The sequence below is a fragment of the Odocoileus virginianus genome, chromosome 8 (assembly GCF_023699985.2).
Source record: "Odocoileus virginianus isolate 20LAN1187 ecotype Illinois chromosome 8, Ovbor_1.2, whole genome shotgun sequence".
Taxonomy (NCBI): Eukaryota; Metazoa; Chordata; class Mammalia; order Artiodactyla; family Cervidae; genus Odocoileus; species Odocoileus virginianus.
In genome coordinates, this window is record NC_069681.1 from 56,528,277 (window position 1) to 56,556,241 (window position 27,965).

General features: G+C 40.1%; 1 protein-coding gene across 6 annotated transcripts in view; it reads right to left on the reverse strand.

The window, feature by feature from the left end:
* LMO7 (LIM domain 7) overlaps window positions 1-27,965 on the reverse strand; it is a 211,163-nt gene that overhangs the window by 20,480 nt on the left and 162,718 nt on the right. For 3 of the 6 annotated variants that reach the window (XM_070471558.1, XM_070471557.1, XM_070471556.1), the window contains 7 exons: window positions 21,046-21,163; window positions 17,977-18,119; window positions 16,268-16,700; window positions 13,569-13,877; window positions 3,072-3,186; window positions 1,836-1,997; window positions 868-1,055 (listed from right to left, as the gene is read on the reverse strand). In XM_070471558.1, the coding sequence (XP_070327659.1) occupies window positions 868-1,055; window positions 1,836-1,997; window positions 3,072-3,186; window positions 13,569-13,877; window positions 16,268-16,700; window positions 17,977-18,119; window positions 21,046-21,163 (1,468 nt within the window). The remainder of the gene's footprint in view (window positions 1-867; window positions 1,056-1,835; window positions 1,998-3,071; window positions 3,187-13,568; window positions 13,878-16,267; window positions 16,701-17,976; window positions 18,120-21,045; window positions 21,164-27,965) is intronic. The other 3 variants (XM_070471559.1, XM_070471555.1, XM_070471554.1) reach the window with 1 other exon arrangement.

Sequence of the window (27,965 nt, forward strand, 5' to 3'; positions counted from 1 at the left end):
CTTTTACATATAATAGAAATATAACTTTTTCATTGTTTTTTAGGAGCTGTGGAAAATTACTGACTAACTGCAAGCATGAATGGCTTTAAGTTCAACCAGTCATTAATTTTCCAAGAAACATGACGGGCTAAATAATCATTTGTCCATTTGCTTTATGTTTGTAAGTAAGCAACACAGTCATATAGAACCCTGTAACATTTAAACCTTTCCTATACAAGGTTGCAGAATCTCCTTACTAGGCAAAAGGAAGCATCTTGGGATAACAACAATTATATCTAGGGAGTCAATATAAACACATTTATTTGAAATTTTAAATTTAATTATTACTTTGATACTTAGAAAAATGCTTACATTCTAATTACTTTTAATCAATTAATGTAATTGCGCATCTCTTAACTACATATGTAATTCTACCCATCAAATTCACCCACACAAGAACTAAAACTGTTTCATGAGGTTTTTAAACTGCACACAATTACTATACTTATTTTACCAGTAAAGACTAAGGAAAGCATAGAAAAGTTATAGCGTATAATTCTACATAATTAACTTCTTCACATTCACAACGATCTGAGAGATGGGTATAATGATGAACGGTTGGTAAGAAACACCTACAAAAGACCACTGTGGGATCTTTAGATTATTTTCATTATATAACTCACTATTACTCATAATTATTCATGAGCAATGCCTTATGATTTTCAAAGATATATTTTACTCTCATTACTATAAATTACCTTATTAATTATCTATGTTTTTAAAATAGCATCAAAATTGTTCAAAGAAAGTACATTCTTCCCCCACCTCCAACACACTTCCTATAGTTACTTTGCTCTGCCCATGACTAACACTTCTCAAAATACTTACAGAACTCTGAAGGCGTTCCGAGAAATCAGTTGTTACTGACAGATTTGAAGCTTTCTCTGAGCTGTAAATTCCAGAAGTGGCATCAATCCACTTTGTTTCAGGTGAACCTATAATTTTGGTAGCCATACTGGTGAGATTGAGGGTTTTATGCCGTGTAAATGGCAGGGAAGTCTGGTCTTTGCCCCAATCTGATTGTCACATGAAGATCAAGAAATGAGTACACATAAATGTAGAAGTGGAGAGAACAAAGTTACTGAAATGTACACATAAACCAGACACACACACACAGACAAATAAATCAGACAGTGTGTGAAAGAAATGAAGAGTTCAGGCCTTTTACCAAGAGATAGCCTTCCAAAACCAGAGGGTTAGAGCATGTTAATAATGAAAAGACTGGCAAATTTGCTGAATCTTTCTGTAAACCAGGACTGGATACTATATTTTGATATCCTAAGTTGGTAGGTCTAGGAAAGCTTAATGCCCTTCCCCATCTAACCTCGACAATTAAGAAACACAATGATGAAATGTACATGGAAAGTTCCTTGAGAGTCAACAACTGGGATACTGACCTACTGTGTTCTTTCTTTTACCAGTTACAGTCAGGATGCTGTAGACGAAGTGAAACCATGGTGTAATTCTTAATACTCAACATCAGCATATAACTGCCAAATGCAGACACAATTACAAGAGCCTTCAGTTGCTATCTGCGTTCAAAGCCAGTTCAGCACATCAATCAGTCGATAAATAGTGTAGAATTCAGTAAATTTGCTAGTGAAAAGTTTTCAGACAGAACATCCAAAGAAATATCATTCAAGATGTTTCAACATAACCACAAACAACTTTCAGCCAAAAAACAAAAAAGTGAAATGGAGAGAGAAAAAAATGTTATTGAAGCAAGCTGTTATAACCACTTGCCAAAGACCAGCTCCCAGTTTAGAAAGCCAAACGCAGTGGGATAATCAACTCACCAGACTTTCCATAGCGCCTGATATCCATAACTAGGCTCCCAGTTTCCTGGGCCTTAGCCATGGCTTCCTCCCACTCTTTTGTGTCCTTATATGAAAACCTGGTGTTGTTGATAGCAATAATTTCATCATCTACCTGTAGCTGAGAAAATTCTGCTGGGCTACCTAAATAAAGCAAAATAATTGAAACCGCCAATGAAAAATAAAAACATGTTCTACTAGTCACTGCTCACTTAAATTAAGGAAAATAATGACTTCTTAACATCATCTAAGCATTTCTCATATCTTTTCAGTTGCAGAAGAGTCACAGAATTTCTTAAAGTTATCAAATATTTGAGTAGCTACAAAATTACAAGGCAACCAAAGGCATTTTTTTATTCTATGATATGTATCTTTCTTAGCATTTAAAGGAGAAATGATAAAGCCATCTGTTCAATAAAATTGCTTTATTAACGTAAGAAGAAAAATTTTAATTATGTTTAAATTAAAAACATAAAGTATATATTGTACTTTAGCTGAGCTTCCAAAGCCAGATGCGCTCTGGAATGGAGAGGAAAAAAAAAAAAAAAGGTCACTTAAAATGGCTTAAAATTACTACCTATCATTATCTAATTAAATCAGGCTTGAAGTCTCAAAGAAATAACCAGAGTGAGTATTCATTTTTATATAGCTAAAACATGCAAATGAGGAACTCCTCGTATATACAATAGCTTTCATTTAATTTCAGGTCTTGTAATATTTTGCTAAGAGTTCCTGGGCCTAATTTGGAATAATCCTGGGTGGAGGAGGGGCAACCCTTTTTGTAAAAGTCCTGAAGTGTCTTCCAGGGTCCATGGGCAGCAGATCCATTAGATGCTCAGAAAATACTGCTGATACATAGTACCTATGTATCCACCACAAACACAAGGACAGCTCTTTCTGGATCTCCAGTTTAGTAATTTGCCAGTACTTCCAAATATTAAGTCTAAAATATTGATAAATGAATTCTGTAACACTCACAAAATTATGGCTCTTCAAAACTAAAATTAACTAGGCAAGATCAAACAATATGTAATTCATAATTCCATTAGTCTCTAGGAAGAAGACACATCTCTTCACTTTACTGCTGGACTTTTTACATGTGTTTTCTCCTCCTCTACCAAATAAGCAAATTTCTGGGCAGGGGGAGGGGGTAGGAGGGGGACGTTGAACAGCAAACAAACAAGAAAAAACTACAGTAGAGCAAAATCTATGATTTACCTGCTTCAACTGATGCTACGAAGATCCTGGAAAAAGCCCATTTTACTGTAAACCCAAAGTCAAGACTGCTCCCAGGCGTCTGGTTTATGCTGATTCTCATATCACTGAACTGATCCTGAAAACAAACATGAAACGGTGGGATCAAGTGTCCCTGGCACCCACATGGAGGAAAGTCTATCTGCCAAAGAAGGGAGGCAGCGTGCAGGTCACACTGGAATTATTTCATGATAAACCAGAAACACCATTCTTCTCCTTGGGTTTGGTAAAACTTTCATTTATGTAAATATTTCTCAGTTTATTATTTTCTGCTAAAACAAGGGAAATCTTTATAACTATGGCTATTGTTCTTTGCATGAATACTATGAATCATTTGATTTATACTGATAAAGCTTAGGCTTTTGCTCATCATATGCTTAAGCCTCAGTTATAGACCATTTCTTGTACCCAGGAATGGAGTTGACTGAGAAGATATGGCATATATATACATATATATACACTACACACACACACACACACACATATGTACACAAAATGGAATATTATTCAGCCATGAGGAAAAGGATATCCTGCCATCTGGAACAATATGGAAGAAACTTGAGGACACTATGCTAAAGTGAGGTAAGTCAGACAAAGGAAAAGTGAAAGTGAAGTCGCTCAGTTGTGTCTGACTCTTTGTGACCCCATGGACTGCAGCCCACTAGTCTCCTCATCCATGGGATTTCTCAGGCAAGAGTACTGAAAGAGTGGGTTGCCATTTCCTTCTCCAAGACAAAGGAAGACAAGTACATATAATATCACTTATATGTCGAATCTCAAAACCAAACTCATAAAACAGGGAGTAAAGTGGTGGTTACAAGGGGATGGGGGTGAGAGGAAAGAACAGATGGTCTTTAAGGTATAAACTTGTAATGAACAGTAAAATGAGCCCTAGAGATCTAATACACAATATTGTGACTATAAATAATATCTTATTATAATCAAACTTGCTAAGAGAGTAGAATTTCCAACCATAAAGAGAAAAGATAATTATGTAATGTGAGAGATGTTAATTATCACTACAATGGCAATTACATTACAATATATAAATGTATCAAATTAACATGCTGTTCTTTCAAAATTTACCCATTCTATCTCAAATATATGGCAACAAAATGCCATCTTTGAAAACACAAAAAAGATTTAAATCACTTATTTTTAAAATTCCACCATACTTTAAAAAAACTACCTCCATTGTTTAACATATTTAGCTGAATAATTTTGAGGGGTTTGTAGGCACAAATTCAGCAACCAGAGTCACTTTTCTAGGAGTGGTACCATTCCCTAATGGGCATCTCTATGTCTGCCAAGACATTTTTGCTTCTCCTACTACTTCATGAAGATGTAGTGGTAAAAGCTACTTATGCTGCAAAATGCAGAACTAGGTCAATCCCGAGGAACCACTAGTAAGATGCCAAGAGGGCCCCTGAGACACCATGAGCTCCAGGCCACAACCTCCTTGAAGTAACAGCAGCCCATAAGCACAAGAGCCTCTTGGACAGCTGGTAGACCTTTATTCCCATCTCCACTACAGTCCACAGCAACAAATTCTCAGTTTCACAGACTTTATGCCATTTTCCAAAGAAATGTTTTCAGTTTTACAGTATACTATGTCTGTGAAAAATTTAATTAATCTCCATAATTTACATTTTTTGTTTGGGGTAAAGAGCAGACATAAATTTGAGCCTTTGTTTCCAGATCAGTGTTTCCAGCTCTTTGATTCACAATTATCAAGAACTTAGACTTAATTGTTTAAAAAGAAAAATTCCTCTTAAAGTCACTTTATTTTCCAGGAAAAACCTATAACTTCTCAATTTTAATTTGGCAGTTAAACCCAAACCTAGGAGCAGTGGGCAATTCACAAATTTTTGCACCTTTAAAATAAGTTTAAAATTCAAGTGACTATATTCTAAGAAAAACTGTGATATTACATATGAATTAGAAGGAAGACAAGAGAGGCACTGAATAAAGGATCAAGAATTTACTGTATTATTATGGACATGAGAAGTAAGTGCTATAACAATATACACTTACTCATTTGTTCAACATATATTTATTATGCATCTATTCTGATTAAAACACTTAGAAAAATAAAGACAAATTAGGCATAGTCCTAGGTCTCAAGAAATAATTACTGACTCTTCAAGAGTGGGTACAGAATTTTTTAAGAAAAAATAACAGTGTAGCTAAGAATATAGAAACTTTTTTTTCATCAGACATTATATAAGGCAGTTGAAATATGGGAACCAAGATGTAGGTAGTGAGAATACTCATTAATGATCAGCCTAGTGGATACCAGTCTCTGGAATATAATAAAACTCTGCTATGGATAGAAAAAAATTACTGGTTAGTTCTACTCCTTAACCAAAACCACCACACACTTAAATTAGAGATGACTCAATGAAAATAAGTGGTCATCTTCACCACTCTTACCCAACTCCACTCCTTCATACTCTGACCTAAAGCCAATTAGAGTGCAGAATCTATTGCTATATAAGGCCACAGAGACAAACAATGGATTAGAAATTCCAAGATACTAACTGAGGTTTTTTTATATCTTGAAGAATAAGAGACAGGACAGAGTTTTAATAAACAGTTTCAAACTACAATAAAGAATACTTTGTGGGCAAGAGTAAGTGAACAGTATCCTGTTCCACCAAACACAGGATAAAAGAGAATGAGCTTAAGCCATAGATGGAAGAGCCTCACAACCGTATTAGACCAGAAGAATTGTCTTCTAAAGGACTGCTCTTACCTGGAGCTAAATCTCTACTTGAACATAATAAAAGGGCAAACGACCACCTCTCTGAAACAGTTAACAGAGGAGGTCAGCCTCATTGTGGCCACAGTCTGGGGAAGTACACAGACAAAGGAGAGAGAACCAATTACAGGTCTATTTCTGTCAACAGCCAGGCAGCCTCAGGCATTTCACTGAGTCTGGCAGAGACTTTCCTCTCACAATGGCATTAATTTTTAAGCTTCCAGTTTCCAAAACCCTATTTTCCCATGCAGACCATCTTCCTCTCAAAACCTATACCAAAAGGATTAAAGTGGGTGGTTGCGGTTCGAGGAAAGGGCCCCAGAGTCCCCTCTTGCATGGCCTCCTCCAATGACAGTCACTGTGGCATGTGTGTGGAATCCTGGGTTCTTGAATTAGATTATCCTTTTGTAGGTAAAGTGGCTTTCCCTGGTAGATCAGATGGTAAAGAAAACGCCTGCAATGTGGGAGACCTGGGTTTGATCCTTGGGTCAGGAAGATCCACTGGAGAAAGGAATGGCTACCTACTCTATATTCTAGAATTTTTTATTCATTTATTTTTATTTTTGCCTATGCTGGGTCTTCATTGCTGTGTGGGCTTTTCTCTAGTTGCTGCAAGCAGGGGCTACTCTCCAGTTGTGATGCTTGAGCTTCTCTTATTGTGGAGCATGGGCTCTAGGCTTCCCGGGTTTCATTAGTTTTGTCACGTGGGCTCAGCAGGTGCAGTCTGCAAGCTCTAGAGCACAGTTGTGGTGCACTGGTTGCTCTGGGACATGTGGGATCTTCCGGGATCAGAGACGAACCCATGTCTCTTGCACTGGCAGAAGCCACCAGCAAAGCCCAGAAATACAGACTTCAAGCTGAGATTTTCAAACAAAAGTATGATTACCTGGCATAGCCATCAGCAGACTGATTTTTATGAGGTCTAATGAATTAATAGGGCTTCCCTGATAGCTCAGTTGGTAAAGAATTTGCCTGCAATGCAGGAGACCCTAGTTCAACTCCTGGGTTGGGAAGATCTGCTGGAGAAGGGATAGGCTACCTACTCCACTATTCTTGGGCTTCCCTCGAGGTTCAGCTGGTACAGAATCCACCTGCAACACGGGAGACCTGGATTTGATTCCTGGATTGGATTCTAGTATCACCACAGATGGAAAGTAATGAACAGCAGGGTCAACCTTATATACTAACAAGTTAGATGGGCATTCTCAAACTTTGTTGATCAGATAAACCTGTTCACTTAAAGAGAGCCTACTTCGGTCGATAAAATCAAAATACACTAAAAGTAGATTTAGGCTGTAAAATCATAAATAACAAAGGAAACAGACAATCTTTGATGTTGGCTACATGGTTCTTTTGTGTCTCTCTTTTTTTTTTCTTTCTTTTGTGTCTTTTTTCAGGGTCTTAGTGGATGAGAACATAGTGAAAGTGAAAGTCGCTCAGTCATGTCCGACTCTTTGCCACCCCATGGACTACATAATCCATGGAATTCTCCAGGCCAGAACACTGGAGTGGGTAGCCTTTCCCTTCTCCAGAGGATCTTCCCAACCCAGAGATTGAATCCAGGTCCCCTACATTGCTGGCAGACCCTTTACCAGCTGAGCCACAAGGGAAGCCATAGCAAGTAGCCCTCAAATCATGGCGCAGCTCATCCTTCACTGAAGATGAGTCTCCATCTACCTTCTCCCCTTCCCCATGATCCACCCCAAGGAAGCAGGTGGTCCTGCCAGCTCTACCACTTGACTCAACCCATTCCCAAGCTTATCTCTTACCGACCAAATCCATTTTCAGCCCTCATCCCATCGGGCACTACCAACACCTCTGGCTTTCAGGAAACAAACTTCCAAGTCGCCCATTATTCTGGTTCCTCTTGCCTTTCTTCTCCATCCCTCGGCCACCTGCTGGTTTCATTAGTGTGTGCCTCTTCTTTCTAGTTTCCTTTTGCTGCTGTTCCTCTTCCCTAGTCAATCTCCCACTTTCTTGACCACATGTTTTCCTGAGTAAACCTCATACATGGTCATCAACTACTACCTAAGTCCCAACACAAAGTCCCAACACATTCAAAATTATATTTATTCTCTTCCTCCCTAAACCTGCTCTTCTACCTCTTGCTTTTCACATATGGGTTAATTACCTCACTATTCAACCAGATGCCCAAGTTAGAAACATCAGGTTCTTTCTGGGCCTCTTCCTTCTTCCTCACCCTAACTGCTCCCCAGGCTACCTCTACACAATGCCCTCCCCCCACAATCCATCACACACATGCACTTCATAAAGTGTTAGCAAGTCCACAAGCCACAAAGCTACCTTGAATATCCCCCATCCTTCCATCCTCCTTTAAGCTCATCTTAACTCAGGTCATAGTTTCCCTCTGAACTGCCATGGGTAACCTTCTAATTGACTCTCCTGCCTCCAGCCTTTCCTTCTTCCCATCTTCCCCACAGCTGCCTGAACTTTAGTTACAGAAAATGCCAATTATTATATCACACTCTGTTTTAAAATTTCTGGTAGCTCCTTATTGCCTACTGGGTAGATTTCAAAGTCTGCATCTCAGAATTAGATTCAATTGGGCCAAGTTTTAATAAATATCTACCTTCTTTCAAAATAATTTTAAGAATGATTTTCTCTTTATGAACCAGAAGATATTTCAGTCCACACTGGCTCTAAATTCTAAGCACATGGCGATGTTAAAATAAGTCAACATTTGGTGTTTTAACTAGATACAAGGTTCTTTTCCAATTTAAGCATGTCACATTTCAAAAAAAATAAATTAGGGTCAGAGAAATTGCAACTGTGGCCTAAGAATCTAACCAGCCTGGGGCATGTTACATAACTTTCAAATCTCAAGTATTTCACTGGTAAAAGTGAGGATAATACCACATACTTTGCTAAGTTATTGAGGGGATTAAATGAAACATTTAAAAGGTGCCAAGGCACATAGGTGATGCCCATTAATTAACTTCTTTTTCCCATGGAAACAATGTTATACATGGTAATATATTCTGCTTAGGCAGTTTCCAGAACAACAAAAGAAATTCTTATTTAACTCTCACACACATGGCTCTAAAGCTATTATAATAGAACTCGGTCAGCATTCAGCAAATACTTACAGGTACAGACACTGCACGAACAGTGAGCAAAATAGACTAGCTTCCCACCCTTGGAGAGATTAGGGTCCAGTGAAGGTGACAAGCAGGTAAGATGCACAGGAGGAAGCTGTGAGAAGGGAAAACCTGGGTACTCTTAAAAGAGGCACTATTGTAGACTTGGGCATCAGAAGTGTAAAAAGCTTCCTTCCCTCCACATGCATTTATCATCCTGATTCTGGGTTCTGATTTAATAATCTGGAGCAAAGGTCCTGAAATAAGGATTTGGTTGAGATTTGAAAGCAGAGGGCTCGGACAAGACAAAAAACAAAACAAAAACCTGGGCAACACCCTTCTGCAGGGAAAAGGCACATATTCAAGGCAGTCGGAGCAGGCTGGAGCACTCTGGGAGCCAAACTGTTCCCTCTTGCTCTGGGTTCCCCCGAGAATTGCCCTGTTAGCCTGGATTGGCAAGGGAGAAGGAAAAAGAAGCACTCCCATAAAAGAAGTAGGGAAGGAAGGGAAAGAGAGAGAAATAAAACTCCAGATCAGCAATGGAGATGAGAAAGAAATTCCTGAGCAGATTTTAAATGAGGTCAATTACGCTCTTCCTTCATTAAGTCTTTGCTCTTTATGCTATGAACTCCCTTCATACCATAATTCTGTGTCAGGCTACTAGCCCATCTCTGCCCTTAGATTTCACCTCCTTAAAATAATTCTCTAGGACATCACAGTGCTCCCATTCCTTTAATACCCCTTAATCCTAAAATTCCCACATTAAAGTACATATAAGGACCTAAACAACTTGCTGGATCAAGTTCATACTTCAGTCTAGTCATCAAGGCCTTGAATGCAATTCATGTCAGTAAACCCTTAAATGCCAACTATGGGTAAAAGCCAAAAAGTAAAAACAATGAAAGTGTCAGTTGCTTAGTCATGTCTTGACTCTTTGTGACCCCATGGACTGTAGCCCACCAGGCTCCTCTGTCCACGGAATTCTCCAGCCAAGAATACTGAAGTGAGTAGCCATTCTCTTCTTCAGGGGATCTTCCTACCCAGGTTGGGTCTCCTGCATTGCAGGCAGTCTGAGCCACCGGGGAAGAATACCAGTGAAGGAGAAACAAACATATGGACAAGAAAAAATTCAGCAAATGAAACTTTCAAGGGTGAAAAATTCAGTTCCAACAAGAGAAAGGAAACAGACATCTTGATCCACGAAGGAACCAATCCTCTGGGCTTTGAAGGAACAGGAAGACTTCAAAATACAGAGATGGTTAAAATGAACATTTTAAAATAGGGCAACAATAAGAACAAAAATACACATGATGTGTTCATGAAAGTAAATGGTGTGTTTCAGAGAAGTCAAGCAGTCTCATGTGAGGAGCTTTCAGCTACTTCCCCTCTCTTTCTCACAACACAGGGTGGTGTAGGCAATCTTGAGCCAAATGGCCTAAGTTCACATCCTGACTCCATGACTCAGTACCCTGTGTGGACGTGGCGAAGTATCACGACCACTTCATGCCTCAATTTCCACAGCGACAAAACAGCAATAAGCGGTTCATTGTGAGGATTCAATAAAATCATGCCCTGCCAAGCCTACTGACATGACAAGCATCAGTAAACATGAGCTGTGCCAGTGCTACAGACAGAATTTGGCACCAGTCATGAGGGACCCGCAGTGTTCCCCGAGTGCTCTGAACTTCACTGAAGGAGCCACAGCATGCCACTGGGGCCTTTGAAGCAGAGAAGTTATCCAATCCAGCCTGGCATCATGCAAATTAATCTGGGGCCAGCCTTGGGTAGGATGCACAAAGATTTGTGACTATTTACAAAGTGTTTGCATTGATGAGGGAAAGGGCTAGAACTAGGGTAGCGGGAGCAAGGATAGAAAAGGGTTTAACAACATCAAGAGAGATGCTGTAGGAAGACAGGAAAGGATACTGCCCACACACATGTAGTAAAGGAAGAAGACCTGAAGAACACTCTTTTACAAAGCTACCAAGTTGTCCACCTGAAACCAACAGAATACTGCAAATCAATTATGCTTCAGTTAAAAGAGAAAGACATCTCAATGCTCAGCCAGACACTACTTTTTATTTTTCTCTACTCTGAACTCCTAGAATTGGATAATTTGCAGGCATGTTGCATACACCCTTGCCATACCGGTCTTAGTCTGTTCTGTGCATTCCACACCCTTTTCTCAGGTCAGCAAGCACCCTCTGTGTGATAAGAGCAGGGCAATGCTATATACATCACTTTCCTCAAGAGTGTGGAAGTGGACACATCAAGCATCTCCAGAACAGGCAAGTGATCCTATAACATAGACATTTGGTCAAGAATTCCAACTGAATTCCAACCGCTCCACTTATATATATATATATATATATATATATATATATATATATATATATATTTTTTTTGCTCCACTTATTAATTCAAGCCTAATTTTGCCTGGTAGCATTCCACTTCAAGTTGGGTGACTAAAGGCATAAATGCACTAATGAAGAAACCTGAAACCACGCCATGGGAACTCGGGTTCCTCTGAACTGCTCTGACCTGGAACACACACCCACACTCAGGCTTTTTCTTAATCCACAGAGGCAGCTAGTCCCGTCACCCTGAGGGAGTTGCCATCACTGAGCACACGGAATAGTAATCAGGCTGCTCCGTGGGATCTGATGTTTGAAAAGAGGAAGGCAAACCAGCAAGTCCGTAAAACAAAAGGCACCTTGCTCTCTATTATTCATCCACTGGCACCTTATGATCCCCAAGTGCAACAGAGGCTATTCTTCTCATCCACTGAGACTTATGATGCTAATTATATATTCCCAGTTCTTTAAAATGGAAGTTAAAACATAATTTACAACGAATGATTTTTTTTTTAGCAACCTGAAGAAATTGGCTTATATACGTTTATAAATATGGATAGAAAAACTGGAAGAGATATACCTAAGTGTTAAAGAATCTCCCTGAATGATGGGATTACCCAACCATTTTTATTATGTATATTTTCCTACATTCCCAAATTTTCTCAAGCACAGTCTTTTATAATCATGAAGAGAAAAAGCTTACTCTAAACTTGTAAAGCTTTGCTGTACTGATAAAAATGAATGATACTAAAATACACTATATCATATTTTACACAAAGGTATTTCATTAATATAACTTAGGCCAAGCTATATACTTGATGTTGTGCCTTGGAAAATATACACTCTAGTAAGGTTCCAGAGAAGGCTAGACCAAGTCACGGGGCCATAAAAGCACCTCCACACTAAAGGGTTCATACAACTATCAGATTGCTTAATGAAGGCTTTTTCCAAAAGAGAAAAATTTCTTTCGATTCTCTAGACAAGCAACAGGGCCTCCCAGGTGACACTAGTGGTAAAGAAGCTGCCTATCAATGCAGGAGATCTAAGAGACCTGGGTTGGATTCCTTGGTCGGGAAGATCCCCTGGAGGAGGCAACCCACTCCAGTATTCTTGCCTGGAGAGTCCCATGGACAGAGGAGCCTGGCAGGCTACATTCCACAGGATCTCACAGAGTTGGACACGGCTGAAGCAACTTAGCATACATGCAGACAAGCAACAACTTTTTAGCCTATGTGTAAAAACATAGTAAAAGAACATTCATTACCTAATAATTCTCTTAAAGCTATCTATCAGATTTTAAGTAGGAAATAACTACAAATGCCCCCATTCCTCTTCTGATGGTACATTTTATTTGGACTCCAAATGCTAAAGAATGCAATTTTCATACCGTAACTAAGGCTCAATATTACCCTTATAAGACAAGGAATGGTACAAAACTCTAGACTTTCCAGAGTATAAATTAATATTGCAAGTCACTACACTTTTCATTGTTAGAAAAAGAGGTGCCATGTCCTTACAGGCCAGTCCCTCTCATATGTATCAATTTCTCCTTGTGGTTAAGTTCCCTGGTAACTCAGTCGGTAAAGGATCTGCCTGCAGTGCAGGAGGCCCCAGTTCAATCCCTGAGTCGGGAAGATCCCCTGAAGAAGGAAATGGCAAACCACTCCAGTATTCTTGCCTGGAGAGTCCCATGGACAGAGGAGCCTGGCAGGCTACATTCCATGGGGTTACAAGAGTCGGACACGACTTAGCAACTAAACCACCACCACCACACCTTTCATATGGTAAAAAAGAAGTGCCATGTCCTTACAGGCCAGGCCCTCTCATATGTATCAATTTCTTCTTGTGGTTAAGTTCACTTTCCCGAGAAGTGGCTTTTATTACCCATTTAACTATTAGACCTGCATCTAAAACTCCCCGAGTTACCCTTGCACCTGGACCTGGACTGATGAGCACCAGCAGTGCAAGTCAACAGCTGCTGAAATGGGGAGTCGGGAGCAAACCCAGCCTAACTAGAGGGAGACTGGTCCAAAAAGTCTCCTTACACCCATAGCATAAGGGTCATCTGGATCCATCAACAGAGTTGGAAGAGATCTACCTCCTCCAAGATCTGTTAAAAATAAAATGCAATATCAATTACTACATTATCAGCCCAGACTGTCATGCCCAGAGGTGAGAAACATGGTTTTCTGATTTAAATCCTTAAGTTTTTGAGCAGTATGTTATTAAAAAGCCTTTCCAAACTCACCTGTGACCTGGGGACCTCTGCCTGTGGCAAGCTTCTCCCTTCTCCAAGCTCAGATGTTAAATCAGGGCTAGATATTGAAGACAATGTGTCTTTAGAAGTGGCAGCCTGATCCTGGGAAAGAGATGAGTAGGGAGGTGTAGGTGAGGGCAATCGCATCACACTTTCTCTGGGCGCGTCGGCCTCTCTTTCGCTGGATGAGCTGGACGCAAGCTGGCTTGTGTCCGGTCTTTGCACAGAGATGCTGATCGAACTGCTCTGGGTTCTCTTAATGCCTTCTATGTCTCCATTATACTTCCAAGCATCATCCATCTAAAGAGGAAACATCATTGTAAACTTGCTATTCTGTTAGATTTCTATTTTAAAAGTATATACATTAGATTAATATTTTAAAGTAACAAGAGTAACATATCCCTCCCACAGCAAAGTCGCTATTACTAAAAGGTTGGAGCATGTTCTTTGACACTGACAGATATGCACATATGAAGTGGGAGGAACAGTTGATTTTACAGAAGTGTTTATATTATAAACAGACCTTTAAAACATGCTTTGCTCATTTACATTACTCCAGGTCAACAAAGAGAAATCTAAACTAGTTCAGTTGAATACTCCACACTATGGATATCTATAATTTATTCATTTGATTATGCTTCAATGTCATTTAAAGTGTGCCCAAGATATTACACATACAAGCATGTTTATTTTTATAGCATAAATTCCCAAAAGTAAACTTAACCAAATAATATTTTATATGTGTAATATAAAATATAACTTTTGTATACACACACACACACACATTTCTTTAAAAACTGTAGCAATGCACTCCCAAATTAACATGTAAGAATGTCAGTGTCTCTGCATCCTTGTCAACACCACACATTTTGAACGTTTTAAATCTTTGTCATCTCATGGGTAAAAAGCTGTACACTTCATGCTTGCTCTAATAAGACTACACATGCTTCTATGTGCTTTATGTAACCAACCATTCAAAGTTCCTCTCCCTTGAACTGGCCAATCATTTATACATCCACTTTTCTACTGTTTATCTTTTCCTTATCAGTTTGTAGGAGCATTTTAAATCTTAGGGATATTAAACCTATATATAAAATATATTTTACTAATATTTTTCTGAGCCTATATAAATGCAGTCTTTTGACTACATTAATTGGTGTCTATCATATAAATTTAATTTTTATGTTGTCAAATATGTCTGTGTTTACTTAATATAATGGTCATGAGTTTTTCTGGTCAGTTTAGGCAGGCTTTCCTCACTTTGAATTTTTTTAATCAAATCTTTTCTCTTAGATTTTTAGGATTCTACACAGGCAGAGGTAAAAGGAATTTGAACACCAAAGTGCTCAAGACTGTCTTGCTTCCTTTTACATAACTCAAATTAATACAATCACTTTCAGGTACATGGATGGCACTGCTTCATTCTCAGAGCAAATGATTCTATATTCTTTAAAATCCCAATAAAATATGTATTTTTTTTGAACCATGAGATACATTTTAATAACTACATTCAAGGGTATCAAGTTCTAATGAAGTGGGAAATGAGGATACATAGAAAATTTGGGCATTATCACCTGAAAATATTTAGGTTAAACTGCATGAAACCGCTGTTTCACAGGTCAAAAAGAACTAACTCCTGGCAACTTCATATAGTACAACCTAAGACTTTACAATGGGGCTTCCCAGGTGGTGCAGTGGGAAAGAATCTGCCTGCCAGTACAAGGGGTTCAAGAGACTCTGGGTTGGGAAGATCCCCTAGAGAAAGAAATGGCAACCCGCTCCAGTATTCTTGCCTGGAGAATTTCATGGACGGGCTACAGTCCATGGGGTCACAAAGAACTGGAAGCAACTGCGCATACACACAGTACTTTAAAATAGATACATCTGAGAAAATATGACACTAAAAAGTCAATGCTCAAATGCATTCCTTTTTATAGCTGAGTCATATTCCATTGTGTGTATGTGCCACAGGTGGATGAAACTGGAGCCTATCATACAGAATGAAGTTAGTCAGAGAGAGAAACACCAATACTGTATATTAATGCATATATATGGAATTTAGAAAGACAGTAACAATGATTCTATATGCAAGGCAGCAAAAGAGACAGAGATGTAAAGAACAAACTTTTGGACTCTGAGGGAGAAGGCCAGGGTGCGATGATTTGAGAAAATAGCATTGAAACACGCATATTACCATATGTAAAATAGATGACCAGGGCAAGTTCGATGCATGAAGCAAGGCAATCAAAGTCGGTGCTCTGGGACAACCCAGAGGGATGGGGTGGGGAAGGAGGTGGGAGTGGGGTTCAGGATGAGGGGACACATAAACACTGTGGCCAATTCATGCTGATATATTGCAAAAACCATCACAATATTGTAACTATCCTCCAATGAAAATAAATTCTAAAAACTAAAAAAAAAATTTTTTTAAGTAAATGTTCTGCCTTGGGATGTAGTTTATTTTTAAAAATGTGTCAGCTCTACTTTCACTGAATTTGAAATTTAATCAGTTCTGCATTGTTGCTGTATTTTAAGCATTAAATGTCTGAATCTAAATAGACAAAAATACAATTGCTTTATATAAAGTTAAGTATACTTTACATATCTAATATTTCTAACAGAAACCTCTGCACAAATTCACCAGTGTTTAGCGTTGGAGAACAGACTGAGGGAATGGGGAACATGTTTACCGTGTAGGATCTCGGGAGTGATGAGATTCCCCTTGACTGAGAGCCAAAAGGTCTCGGTGTGACCACAGATGTTAACCTGGCCGCATCGCTTTTCTGGTAACTTCTGGGGAGAGTTGCTGAAACTCGAGTCGACTCCATTTGTGTATTCAGTGAATGCTGAGAAGACAAAGAGACTGGGCGCTGTTCTTCCACGGGGCTTCTAGAAGGAAACTGAACTTCAGCTGTGACAGTAGCCTCCCTTTTTGCAAAAGTTGTAGAATCCCACTTAGGAATTTCTGTCGGATAAGTCGTTCCTTTCTCTTCTACTCTCTCACTCTGGGAATAGGCTTCTGACACAGGTAGCATAGGGGGAAGCTTTTCTTCATTCAATCCATCATCAAAAGAATATAGTCTCCTTCTCGATGCAACTGTAGACATCTGATTTTGGGATTCCCTTAGTAGAAAGAAACACCATAACCACAAAATTATGCATTTGACACCCAGAGGTGGAGAGACATGTTATTTTGGTTATTAACATAAAAAAGGATGGGAGTAAAAAGATGGCTGACTTGGTATAATAATGTAATAAACAGAATGTGAGAATAAATACATGTGAATTTTTCAACATCACACAAAGAAGGATTAAGAGCTTGACTTTTTTTTTTCTTTTTTCCTTAAAGAGGCTAAGGAAAAATCTCTGAAGTATTTGCAATTGTAAAGGGATTTCACAGGAAAATAAGAAAATTTTAAATAAGAGATTATTAAGAGTTCCATAACACACTTGAAAGATAACTGACAGCCAATTTGAATCCTCCAAAGATGCAGATTTCTTAACAGGGTGGAGAGTGTTCCTGTATACAATTTACAATAGTTTCGTAAAAACAGAAGACGACAAAAGATTCAGACTTTCAATAAGATCAAGTTAGTATATGATTTCATACAGCTTGGTAGATTTTGCATGGACAGTTATGGTAGATTAAAAGTCACTATTCCTACTTTCAGAGAAGTTGATGAAACAGTCTCTTGGCTATCACTTAATAAGGAGTACGTCTCAAGCCAACTACATTGCATTCAAGTGAATGAAACTGTGTTTACCATTGTCTTCTAGGGCACAAAGGTGCTTTGTTTAAGTTCACCTGACAGCACATTTCCTTTTTGACATTCTCCTTAAAGCATATTTTCCTTCTCCCTGACCTGTAAATATTTCAAGGTTTCATAGAGCAACTGCTCCACAGGCAAGCTTAATTGGACCTTTATCCTGTTATGTTGCAATGCAAAAGATAAACCCCCACAGGGATGTTTATATAGTCTTCCTTTAAAAATACAATTTTAATTGCACCATGCCAACATGAAAAGGAACTTTGTTACATTCTACACAATTTAGTTAAGAATGAGAGCCATTTTTTTGACCATTCCATTCCTAAATTTACTTTAAAAGGAGGAAAAAGTTGTTTATTTTTGCAAAGATAGCCAACATTAGCCAATTCTGCATGTGAATATACAATGTAAAAGGAACAACGAATACCACTTTTAAGTACTCCTTTCTTTCATTAATTCAAATCACTACTTATTACAGCAGTACTTTGCTTTTTCACTGCAGAGCAAAACAGTCAAAGGTTTATGCATATTTGATGACAGTCTAATATTGGTGCACAAGTACAGTTCACAACACTTACACAAAATATCTAACACTGGTTTCCCCAACCCTGAGATGTATTCAGTCTCATTACCTGTCCTGTAGCATTTCATTAAATGTCTTAGATCTTCTCTCCGACTTCTCAAGAGCCTGCTTCTCAATCTCCTCTCTCTCCTCCTTTTTCTTCTGCAGATCCGAAGTGTAGCTTTTCCGACGATCTTTCCATTTTGCAAGGTCCTGACAGAGGCAAATCACGTCAGCCCAGGCACACCTGAATTTCTACACACCCTTTCCAGCAGTGAGTGCGCGCCAGAGGATCCCATTACGTCGCTAAAACTATTCACTCCAACTTGATGCCAAGGTGCCCTAATTTTGCTTTTTATAGCCAGCGTTTCTGTACCGAGCCTTTATCTCATGTGTCTGTCTAAAAGCCTGACCTAATAAGATAGACCCCATTTTTGTTTTCCCAGGTAGTGCCTGTCTTGCTGCCCATTTCACAAAGAATGCTAAACGCTTGTAATGAGATGCCAGGTCAGAAAGGTTGGGAACTGTTTCAAATTTATTTTCATCTCGTTCCAATCATCTGGTTCTTACATGAAATGACATGTTTCATCAGTCAAACTAGAACAGAACATGACTGTAACATGGCTAAGTATAGACACACACATGGAACAAATACAGAGATTGGTCCCTGCTTGGAGGCAACGGGGCCACAAACACACAGACGAATACAATGTGCTTCCTCTAGAGGAACTCTCAGTCTAGAGAGGAAAGACAGACAGGTAAATCAAGTTCAACAACGAATTTGAAGGATTGCATGAGAGAGTCAGGGGTGTATGGAACGAGTGGTCAATTCTACCCTGGGAGGGGAGGGCCAAGTGTAGAAAGGCTTTAACGGGGAAGCCAGACAGAGGATGAGATCGTTGGACGGCATCACTGACTCAATGGACATGAGTTTGAGCAAACTCCAGGAGATACTGAAGGACAGGGAAGAATGGCGTGCTGCAATCCATGGGGTCACAAAGAGTCGGACATGACTGAGCGATTGAACAAAAAGGTTCAAGAACTTGATTTCAAAGCAGTTCAACTCCCCATAAGGACAGGGCAATAAGGAAGATCACACAGGAAGCAGTGGACATCTCTTTCCATACAGCCATCCAGGATACATCCTGGGGGTGACCCCTGGGACACTCGACCTGATTCATCTTTAAAATTAGTCCTGGCGGCCTAAACTGGTTCTGACATTCAGGGGATTAGGACAGTTTGGATGGTACCAACTTCCCTGTCCCACCCAGAGAAGTCACATGCCGAGAACTGCTAGTGGCACTGCAGGCTTCTGCAAAGTCCCAGACTGAAAAAAAAAGAAAAAGAAAACCTCACCCCCCCACCCACCCCAGGCACATAAAATGGGTTTGGTTTACACCCTTTGGGAGCAGGCAGGGCCATTCCTGCTTAAAAAAAAAGCCTGAAATCAATATGAACTATTTCCAGAAAGAACAAAAGCAGTGCGCATCAGTCCTGAAAGACTGTGGGAGCACTAGCATGAATTTTCACCTGACTGAGCCTAAGGGATGACCCCTCCGTATCTCTCTCTCTCATCTCCAATCACCATGTATTCTGGCAAACTGACACTGGATTTATGTTTCTTGACAATGACATTGAGCTCCCAAATAAAAGAAGAAGTGCATTTAGAAATATGGCCAAAGCAAGGGTTTCATCTTTGTTACTTAACATTTAACTCCTTTGAAAATTAAGATTTACTATCTGTGACCCTTCTGATCATGCTACCACTCAACCCTCTTACCATAGAGTTGTCCTCAGATCTCTCTGGGTCTGCTGTATATAATTTATCTATCATAAATCTTTACACTCCTTTGCTGGGTGCTGGGCTGTCTCTCAGTCATGTCTGACCCTTTGTGGCCCACGGACCGTAGCCTGCCAGGCTCCTCTACCCACAGAATTTTCCAGGAAAGAATACTGGAGTGGGGTGCCACTTCTTACTCCATGGGATCTTCCCGACTTGGGAGATTGAACCCAATCTCTTGCGTCTCCTGTGGCTCCTGCATTGGCGGGCAGATTCTTTACCACTAGCGCCACCTAGGAAGCCCCTTAGAATCCTTTGAGAGTGAACTGTGAAAGAGAAAATCTCTCAGTCATGTCCAACTCTGCGACCCCATGGACTGTAGGCCGCCAGGCTCCTTTGACCATGGGATTCTCCAGGCAAGAATACTGGAGTGGGACATGTCTCCTGCATTGGCAGGGAGGTTCTTTATCACCAGCGCCAGCAGGGAAGCCCATAAATATATACAGTGTATAGGTGTCAATGAAAGTGAAAGTCGCTCAGTCATGTCCGACTTTTTGTGACCCCCATGGACTGCAGCCCACCAGGCTCCTCTGTCCATGGAATTCTTCAGGCCAGAATCCTGGAGTGCCATGCCCTCCTCCAGGGGATGTTCCCGACCCAGGAATCGAACCGAGGTTTCCTGTATTGCAGGCAGATTCTTTACCAGCTGAGCTACCAGGGAAGTCCTACACTACTTTGGCCTATAACAACTGACCCTTTTAAAAAAAGGCACAGCTCTCTTCTGCCAGGGACAAAACTAAAGATGAAATCTTTATCCAAATAGACATCAGCTCTGTGAAAACATCTTATTTTGATTCACATTCGATAACTGCTTTTTTAACCAAAATAGTACTGAATTATTATTCACATTTCTCCCCAAACCTTCTCTATTAACTCTAAGAACACTTTGATCTCTCCCTGTTGATCCCCAGTCTCTGTACTGGTCCCCTGCTCCTCCTAAACCTTAAGCAAAGTCTTCCCCTTCATGAGCATCACTAACGGTCATACCCCAGATGCAACCATCAGCGCAAGTAAACAAGTTACCTACACTGCAAGGAAGCAGCTTCTCATTTTTGAGAACCCACAGAAAATATCAGAAGATAAAGAGCTTCTGTGTTTCACAATGGCCTTTAAGATACAACAAATAGAGCAGAAGGGTTTAAAACTTTTTTTTAAAGGGAGTTGCTCATATTTTCTATGGAACTGTAATCTGCCATAGCAAGAAAAATTGTCCCTTGAGTATACTGACTATCTTCTTGGAGAAGAAAGAAAAGGCCAACAAACACATCCTCCCCATCTCCCAATAAGCAGCATACTCACATCCTGCCATTTCTGGTCCTGTTCTTTTAACTGGGACTTGATTCTCTGCATCTCCTCATAACGTAGCTGACGCAAGCTCTGAATATCCTCTGCGCTGACATCACTCATGGACTTACTCCTACGACAAAAATACCCATGGTAACCAAGGTTCGTGGAACCGGATTCAAGGTTAAAACTGGAAGGTTGGGCTTATATTTGGAAATTCCATCTACAATTCTGCGGTACTACCTAGATGCTTTCGTGATAATATCACAGAAATAGCACTACAGAGATAAATGGTGTTTTTCCAAAATGCAGAAACTAGAGCCTAGCACTCCAGTCAAATGTGAATTCTTTCACAGAATGGCTAAATGAACCCTGAACCATGCTGAAAAAAATAATCTGATGTTCTTATTTCGGGGAGTCAATGCAGAAAAAGATTACATTAGAGAAAAAAAATTATCAGTCCCTAGAATCACCTATCTTTTTCTCCCCCAGAGATAATCTTTTAAGGTTTGGCTGCCTTTTCTGAGTACTTATTAAATTATTTAAAGATTACCTGATATTTTCTCCTCAAGTTCAATGCCATGAAGACATGTGCTGCTGCAGCTGCTTCTCAAGGGTTCTACAGAGATCTGCCCGCCACTGCACTGTGCTCGGTCTCAAAGACCACAGTCAGTTACTATACAACCTCTATTATAATCCTCTTTTGTATTAAGGCAGTTTTTGTTTTGCCCACGTGTGACTGCTGCCATGAGGATGTAATGTGGAGTAAGTCTCAAAGAGCTCAAACTAGGGTACTTTGAGTAGAGTACGGTGTTGCCCGGGAGTGTGTGCTATACACACATCAGAGGAGGGGAAACTGAGGCAGACCTCCTGGAAGAGAGGTCAGATCTGCATATTGAGGAGTGAAGAGACACGAAGCTTTTGAGTGTGGGGTACCCAAAATGTTCCTTCCTACCACTTCTGCTTTTATTTCATTGTAACTGACTCCCCTTTTATTTAAATAGTTTTGCATCTCTTTCTTGGGCCCCTAAATTTGCCTTCCCCAAGATTTTGCCATCACCACACTTTTTTAATAACACACGTGCCCAGCTAGCTCAGGAATTCAATAACGATCTCTATGCCAGTGACTCCCAAATCCATAGCCTAGGACCAGTCTCTCTGCATCAATTCCAACCGCTTGTTAAATAAACATCTCTGCATGGACGTCCCCTAGGAATCTCCATTATAAAAGGATCAATGGAAATAGTATCTAGAAAGAATTTTGTTAAGTGGTAAGTCATATGACTATAAATGCATGGTTATTTGGCTACATGATATAGCCAAAAATTTTGTCTCCAAACCTGCTTTTCCTCTTGTTTATAGTGCCCTCCAGTCATTCACATTTAAAATCAGAGAACCATTTTTCACCTTTGTCTCTCCCTTCTTCCTATGTTCAATTAGTTATCAGGTCCTCTTATTCAGTGTCTTTTTCTTTCCATTTCTGTTGCCAACACCCTAGATCAGGGCACAATCAACTCTTAATCAGACTTTTTAAAAAGCTTCTTAAATTATCACTCAGCCTCCAGATGCAGTGAAGGTCTTTCCTGAACTCTTCCCTTCAACTTAAAAGCCCTTTCAACAGTATATATTCCTTTTTAAATGCCACTTATTCCTCAGGATCCCTATGAGACTACAGTCTGGTTGTGTGTGTCTGTGCATGCTTAGCTGCATCCAGCTCTTTGCACTTCCATAGACTGTAGCCCACCAGACTCCACTGTCCACAGGATTCTCCAGGCAAGAATACTGGAGTGGGTTGCCATTACCTTCTCCAGGAGACCTTCCCAACCCCAGGGATCAAACCTGGGATTCCTGCATTGCAAGCAGATTTTTTACCATAGTCTGGTTGTATGTATGCAACTATTCACTCTCTGCTTGGAAGTCTAATGGGCAACTCAAACTTCACTGAACAGACCAAGACCAGGACTGCTCATCCTACCATCCACGTTCATCCCATAATCCACTCATCTCCCATCTTCCTCATTTCAATAAAAGCCAACTCCATCCTTCCAGGACACAGGCCAGAAATCTTGGAGCCATCCCAGATTCCTTATTCTCTCACGTGTAACTGATCCCATAGGGAATTTCTGCCCCTCTACCTTCTAAATATATCTAGGGGGTGACCCCTTCTCACCACCTCCATCTTCACGACCCTGATCCAAATCATCCTATCTCCTGCCTGGATTATTAGAATCATCAGCCTCCTAGCTTCCACCAGGGTATATTCTTAACACAGCTCCACTCCAGTATTCTTGCCTGGAGAATGTTGCCATTCCCTCCTCTAGGGGATCTTCCCAACCCAGGGATCAAACCTGCATCTCCTGCATCTCCTGCATAGCAGGTGGATGCTTTATCACTGAGTCACCAGGGAAGTCCACTTAACGGGGTATGACTATATAAAAACCTGATTTGAGAATATAAATTCACTTAAGTTGTAACTGCAAAGAATCAGGCTATATGAGCTAATACAATACAAAACTCACTAAAAAGATTTTTTTTCAGCTCTAAGGTATGAGGGAAATCTGGATGCCCAACATATGAGGTTACAGAAATTCCAGAACAAAATTGGAAACATAAGCATTTTAAGTAATATTTTGGTGGGAGGAAGGCTGACCAGTCTCAACAGGTCCAGACCCTCTCAGTCCGCACCCTCACTTCCTGGGAAGCTTTAACATGTGTCTTTTCGGAAAACACCCTCATCATGGAGTAGAGGCTCACACCCTCCTGGGGCACCCACAGCAGAGCCTGGGGCATAGAAAGTGTTAGTTGCTCAGTTGTGTCTGATTCTTTGCCATCCCATGAACTGTAGCCCGCCAGGCTCCTCTGTCCACGGCATTTTCCAGGCAAGAATACTGGCATGGGTTGCCATTTCCCTCTCCAGGGGATCTTCCTGACCCAGAGATAGAAACTTCCCGCATTGCAGGCAGATTCTTTACCATCTGAGCCACCAGGAAAGCCCTCAGTGGTCCCCAATATAAATAAACGAGCCAAACACTGGCTGGAGTAGACAGGTCCCCGTGGAAGGCAGGAATGTGAGCCCCCTGTGTTCCCTAGGATCCAGTTAAATTAAGAAAGCCTGAAAGCCTGGCACATTCCGAACAGGCTGTGCCAGGCACCAGAATGAGACAGGAAGTGAGACCCAGCAGAGGGATTTAATTTTCACCACTCCCTCCCTCCGCACCCGACCCAACCCCTGATCATCATTTAACTCTTCTCAGTCTCAGTTCCTCATCTGGCTAAACCAGGAAGGAGTTGCTGGGAAAAACGGGTCAGTTTATGTTGATGGCATTTCAAAAACCCATCTGGTGCTATACACCAACTGTTCTTATTAAGGCAAATATGATCATGAGAGATCTACTGAAAACTGACTCCCAAAGCAGTTTCAAATTAGAGAGGTCACTCCAGGCCCCACTGATAAAATCGAGAACTTTTTGAGTGTAGGAGCCTTTCAGCCAGATCACGAAGAATTCTTTCCTTCCTTATCAGAGTTAACAGCATAATAGAAAACTTCTGAGGGCTTACTATGTGCCAACAAGACTGCCCAGCAGTCTCCATCCATCAATTACCTCATTATACGAAGCTCTAGTCTGGTTCTACCAACTCAGGAGCTGCAGATCCTTGGGAAAACTACAGAGTCTATTTTTCTTTCTCCATGTCTCTAAAACGCAACCTGACTACCTCCCCAAAATAAGTCCCATGGATATTCCCAGGAAGATTATTTGGGAAAACTATAAAGGACTACATAGCCCTAGTACGTTTTGTATCAGTAGAATGAATAACTATTCACTGGCAAATCACAATTCTCTTGCAATTCATTTACCTTTGTATTTCCTTATTTGGAAAGATTCTGATTTAGAACCACATTTGGACTTTTTCCAAAAAAAATACAGGTTTAACATGCTGCATTTTCAGGTGAATAATTTAAAAAAAGAAAAATAGCACTTAGGGTGAAGAGAGAAAGAAGGAGAAGTTTATGAAAAAGGAGAGTAGATTATAAAACAAGATCACTAAAATCTTACTCTTTTTTCCCACAATGCTGGGACTAGTGTTACAATGAGCATTTTTGTAAAAAAAAGTCTCAGGAAATTTACAGATGAATATCTAAGAACTAATGGATCAAAAAGGACTGACATGTAGCAAAATTTCCTAAATATAAAATCACTGATAATCTTATATGACAAACAGCAATTCCATGATACTTAGTTTGGGGTCCTACACTTTCAAAGATATGAATATATCTATGTACCTGTACATATATTTCCATTAACTGTTGCAGGAATTCTCTGAACACAAATCAATACTAAAACCTGGGAAAGAGACTTTAGAATTATCATAAATTATACTGATAAGACAACATATGAGACTTTTCCTTTATAGGTTTAGAGTCTATTATCGGTGTTTCTCTGCAGTAGCACTACTGACATTTTGGGGCCAGAAAATTATTTATTGTAGAGGGCAGTCTTGTGTATTGTAGAACATATAGCAGTATATCAGTAGCAACATTGCCTCAACCCATCCAACGTGACAATCAAAAATGTCTACAACATTGCTGAATGTCTCCTGGTGGCAAAATCTTCAGAAAGTAACTCACACTGACTGGGTTTTTCCTTCCTGTTTTTGTCTTAAGCGCCCTTATTGTTCTTTAGCTGCTCAGACGTGTCTGACTCTCCGCAACCCCATGGACTGCAGCCCACCAGACTTCTCTGTCCATGGGATTTCCCAGGCAAGAATACTGGAGTGGGTTGCCATGTCCCTCTCCAGGGGATCTTCCCAACCCAGGGGTCGAACCTAGGTCCCCGGCATTGCAGGCAGATATTTTCACCACTGAGCCATCAGGGAAGTCCAGGTGCCCTTACAGTTCTCCAGAATTTTTTTTTGGCCAAAACCCGTAAGTAAAATACAAGTCTTAGTTGTCTTTGATTATAACTTCACCTTGAATCAATGTTCATTTCCTGTTGATACTGGCAGTAGATGCCATGGCTTAATTAACCACATTACAAAATTACAGCTATATACCATTACAAATTTCTTTGCCATTAACAGCTTCTGCCAAGAGGCATCATAACCAAATTTTCAAATGTCATGGAACCATATGACAAGTCATGCAACACAAAAGCACACGTGAGAAAATGACAGCCACACACAAAGCATCTTACTAAAAATAAAGTGACAAGTGTTCAATGCCAAATTAAAAAGCAAGCCAGAAATAAACCATCTGAGGCTGGAAAGGGTGCTGCGCATTTCTCTTTAACTCTTTGGTTCTCACCAAAAAGAAAGCGTTCATGTTACAGGCAGTTATTTTCCATCACAGGCTACTGAGCAATAATGATTTTTCCAGGGAGGTATTCCACACTGGAAAGCAAGCAAGATGTCCAGAGAAATACCACCCAGAAATATCACTTGTTTCATGTTTATAATCATTCACAAACATATTTATAAACATGAGACAAATTCTAGACTAAAAGTCTATACTCAATTCAATTTAAATTTTTGTTTTCATTGCAGATCAACTTAAGAAAAAACTGGTAACAGAGAAAATTTTTTAATCCCAAATAATAGATTTTTGATTGCAAGTGGTCTAAAATGCACCTGAGTTTTCTGAAGACCTATCTGTATTACTTTCCATTATTCAACAAGTCATGCATTATTCATTGGTCTCCATTTATAGATAACCTCGCTTTATTGGTGTTACCCTGGCAGTTAGCTGCATGGGGAACAGCATTTAAAACAAATAGTGTACTATGCAAGCAACAATCTTGAAACAGTCTACAGAAGGCATTTGCTGCTGCTGGCTAGGGCCCAAAAAAATCCTTAGCTTGCTGAGGCATTTGGGTCTCTCTCTTCTTTTCTTAAACCAGTCACACAATGTCTCCCTAAGGGGGAACACGTACAGTCACTGGAACAGCTGTACAGGTTTACATTTCCATCAAGTACTTGGACTCAGTGTATTACCATTTCCTTTAAGAAAAACCACCTGCTTACATTATAAAGTCTTATTTACCAATGAAAATTCTTCTGAAAGTTATCACTCAAAGTGTTTGTAAAGATTTTTTATCAAAACAGCTTTCCCATGACGAATCGAGATTAGCAGATGCTCAAGTGTCATGCTAAAAATTGCCTCGTACACCCTCCTGATGGAGATGTTTTAAGCACACATGAGGAACCAGATAGGAGATAACATGCCTTTGCAAGGCCTACTGAAAGCATGCTTAGAGCTTGATTTTTAACATTAGTGGCTGAGAACTACTGGCAATTAGTGGCTCATTGTGCCATCACACCCTTGACATCTAGAATGGCTAGATTGCTTTATATAGTGATTTTAGTTGATTTAGTTGATTTTAGTTCCCTATCATAAAGGAAATCAACCCTGAATATTCATTGGAAGGACTGATGTTAAAGCTAAAGCTCCAATAATTTGGCCACCTAATGCAAAGAGCTGACTCTTGGAAAAGACCCTGATGCTGGGAAAGATTGAGGGCAGGAGGAGAAGGCGGTGACAGAGGATGAGATGGTTGGACATGAGAGCAAACTCTGGGAGATGTGAGGGACAGAGAGGCCTGGCATGCTGCAGTCCATGGGGTCACAAAGAGTCAGACAGGACTGAGCTACTCAACAAGCGATTTTAGTAACTTCTAAGATCTCCACGGAGCCTGGTGGGCTGCTGTCTGTGGGGTTGCACAGAGTCAGACACGACTGACGCGACTTAATAGCAGCAGCAGCAGCTAGATCTCCACACTCTCAAAATTATCCAAAACTATCAAAATTAGAGAACCTTTGAGATGAAGTAAGTTCTAGTAGGGGAAGATACTTAGCTCCTAAGGCTTAGGCAGATGAAAATATTTGTCATACTTCAATTTTCTTCTTGATCAAAAACTATTAGCAGTTGGGTTCACAACGTT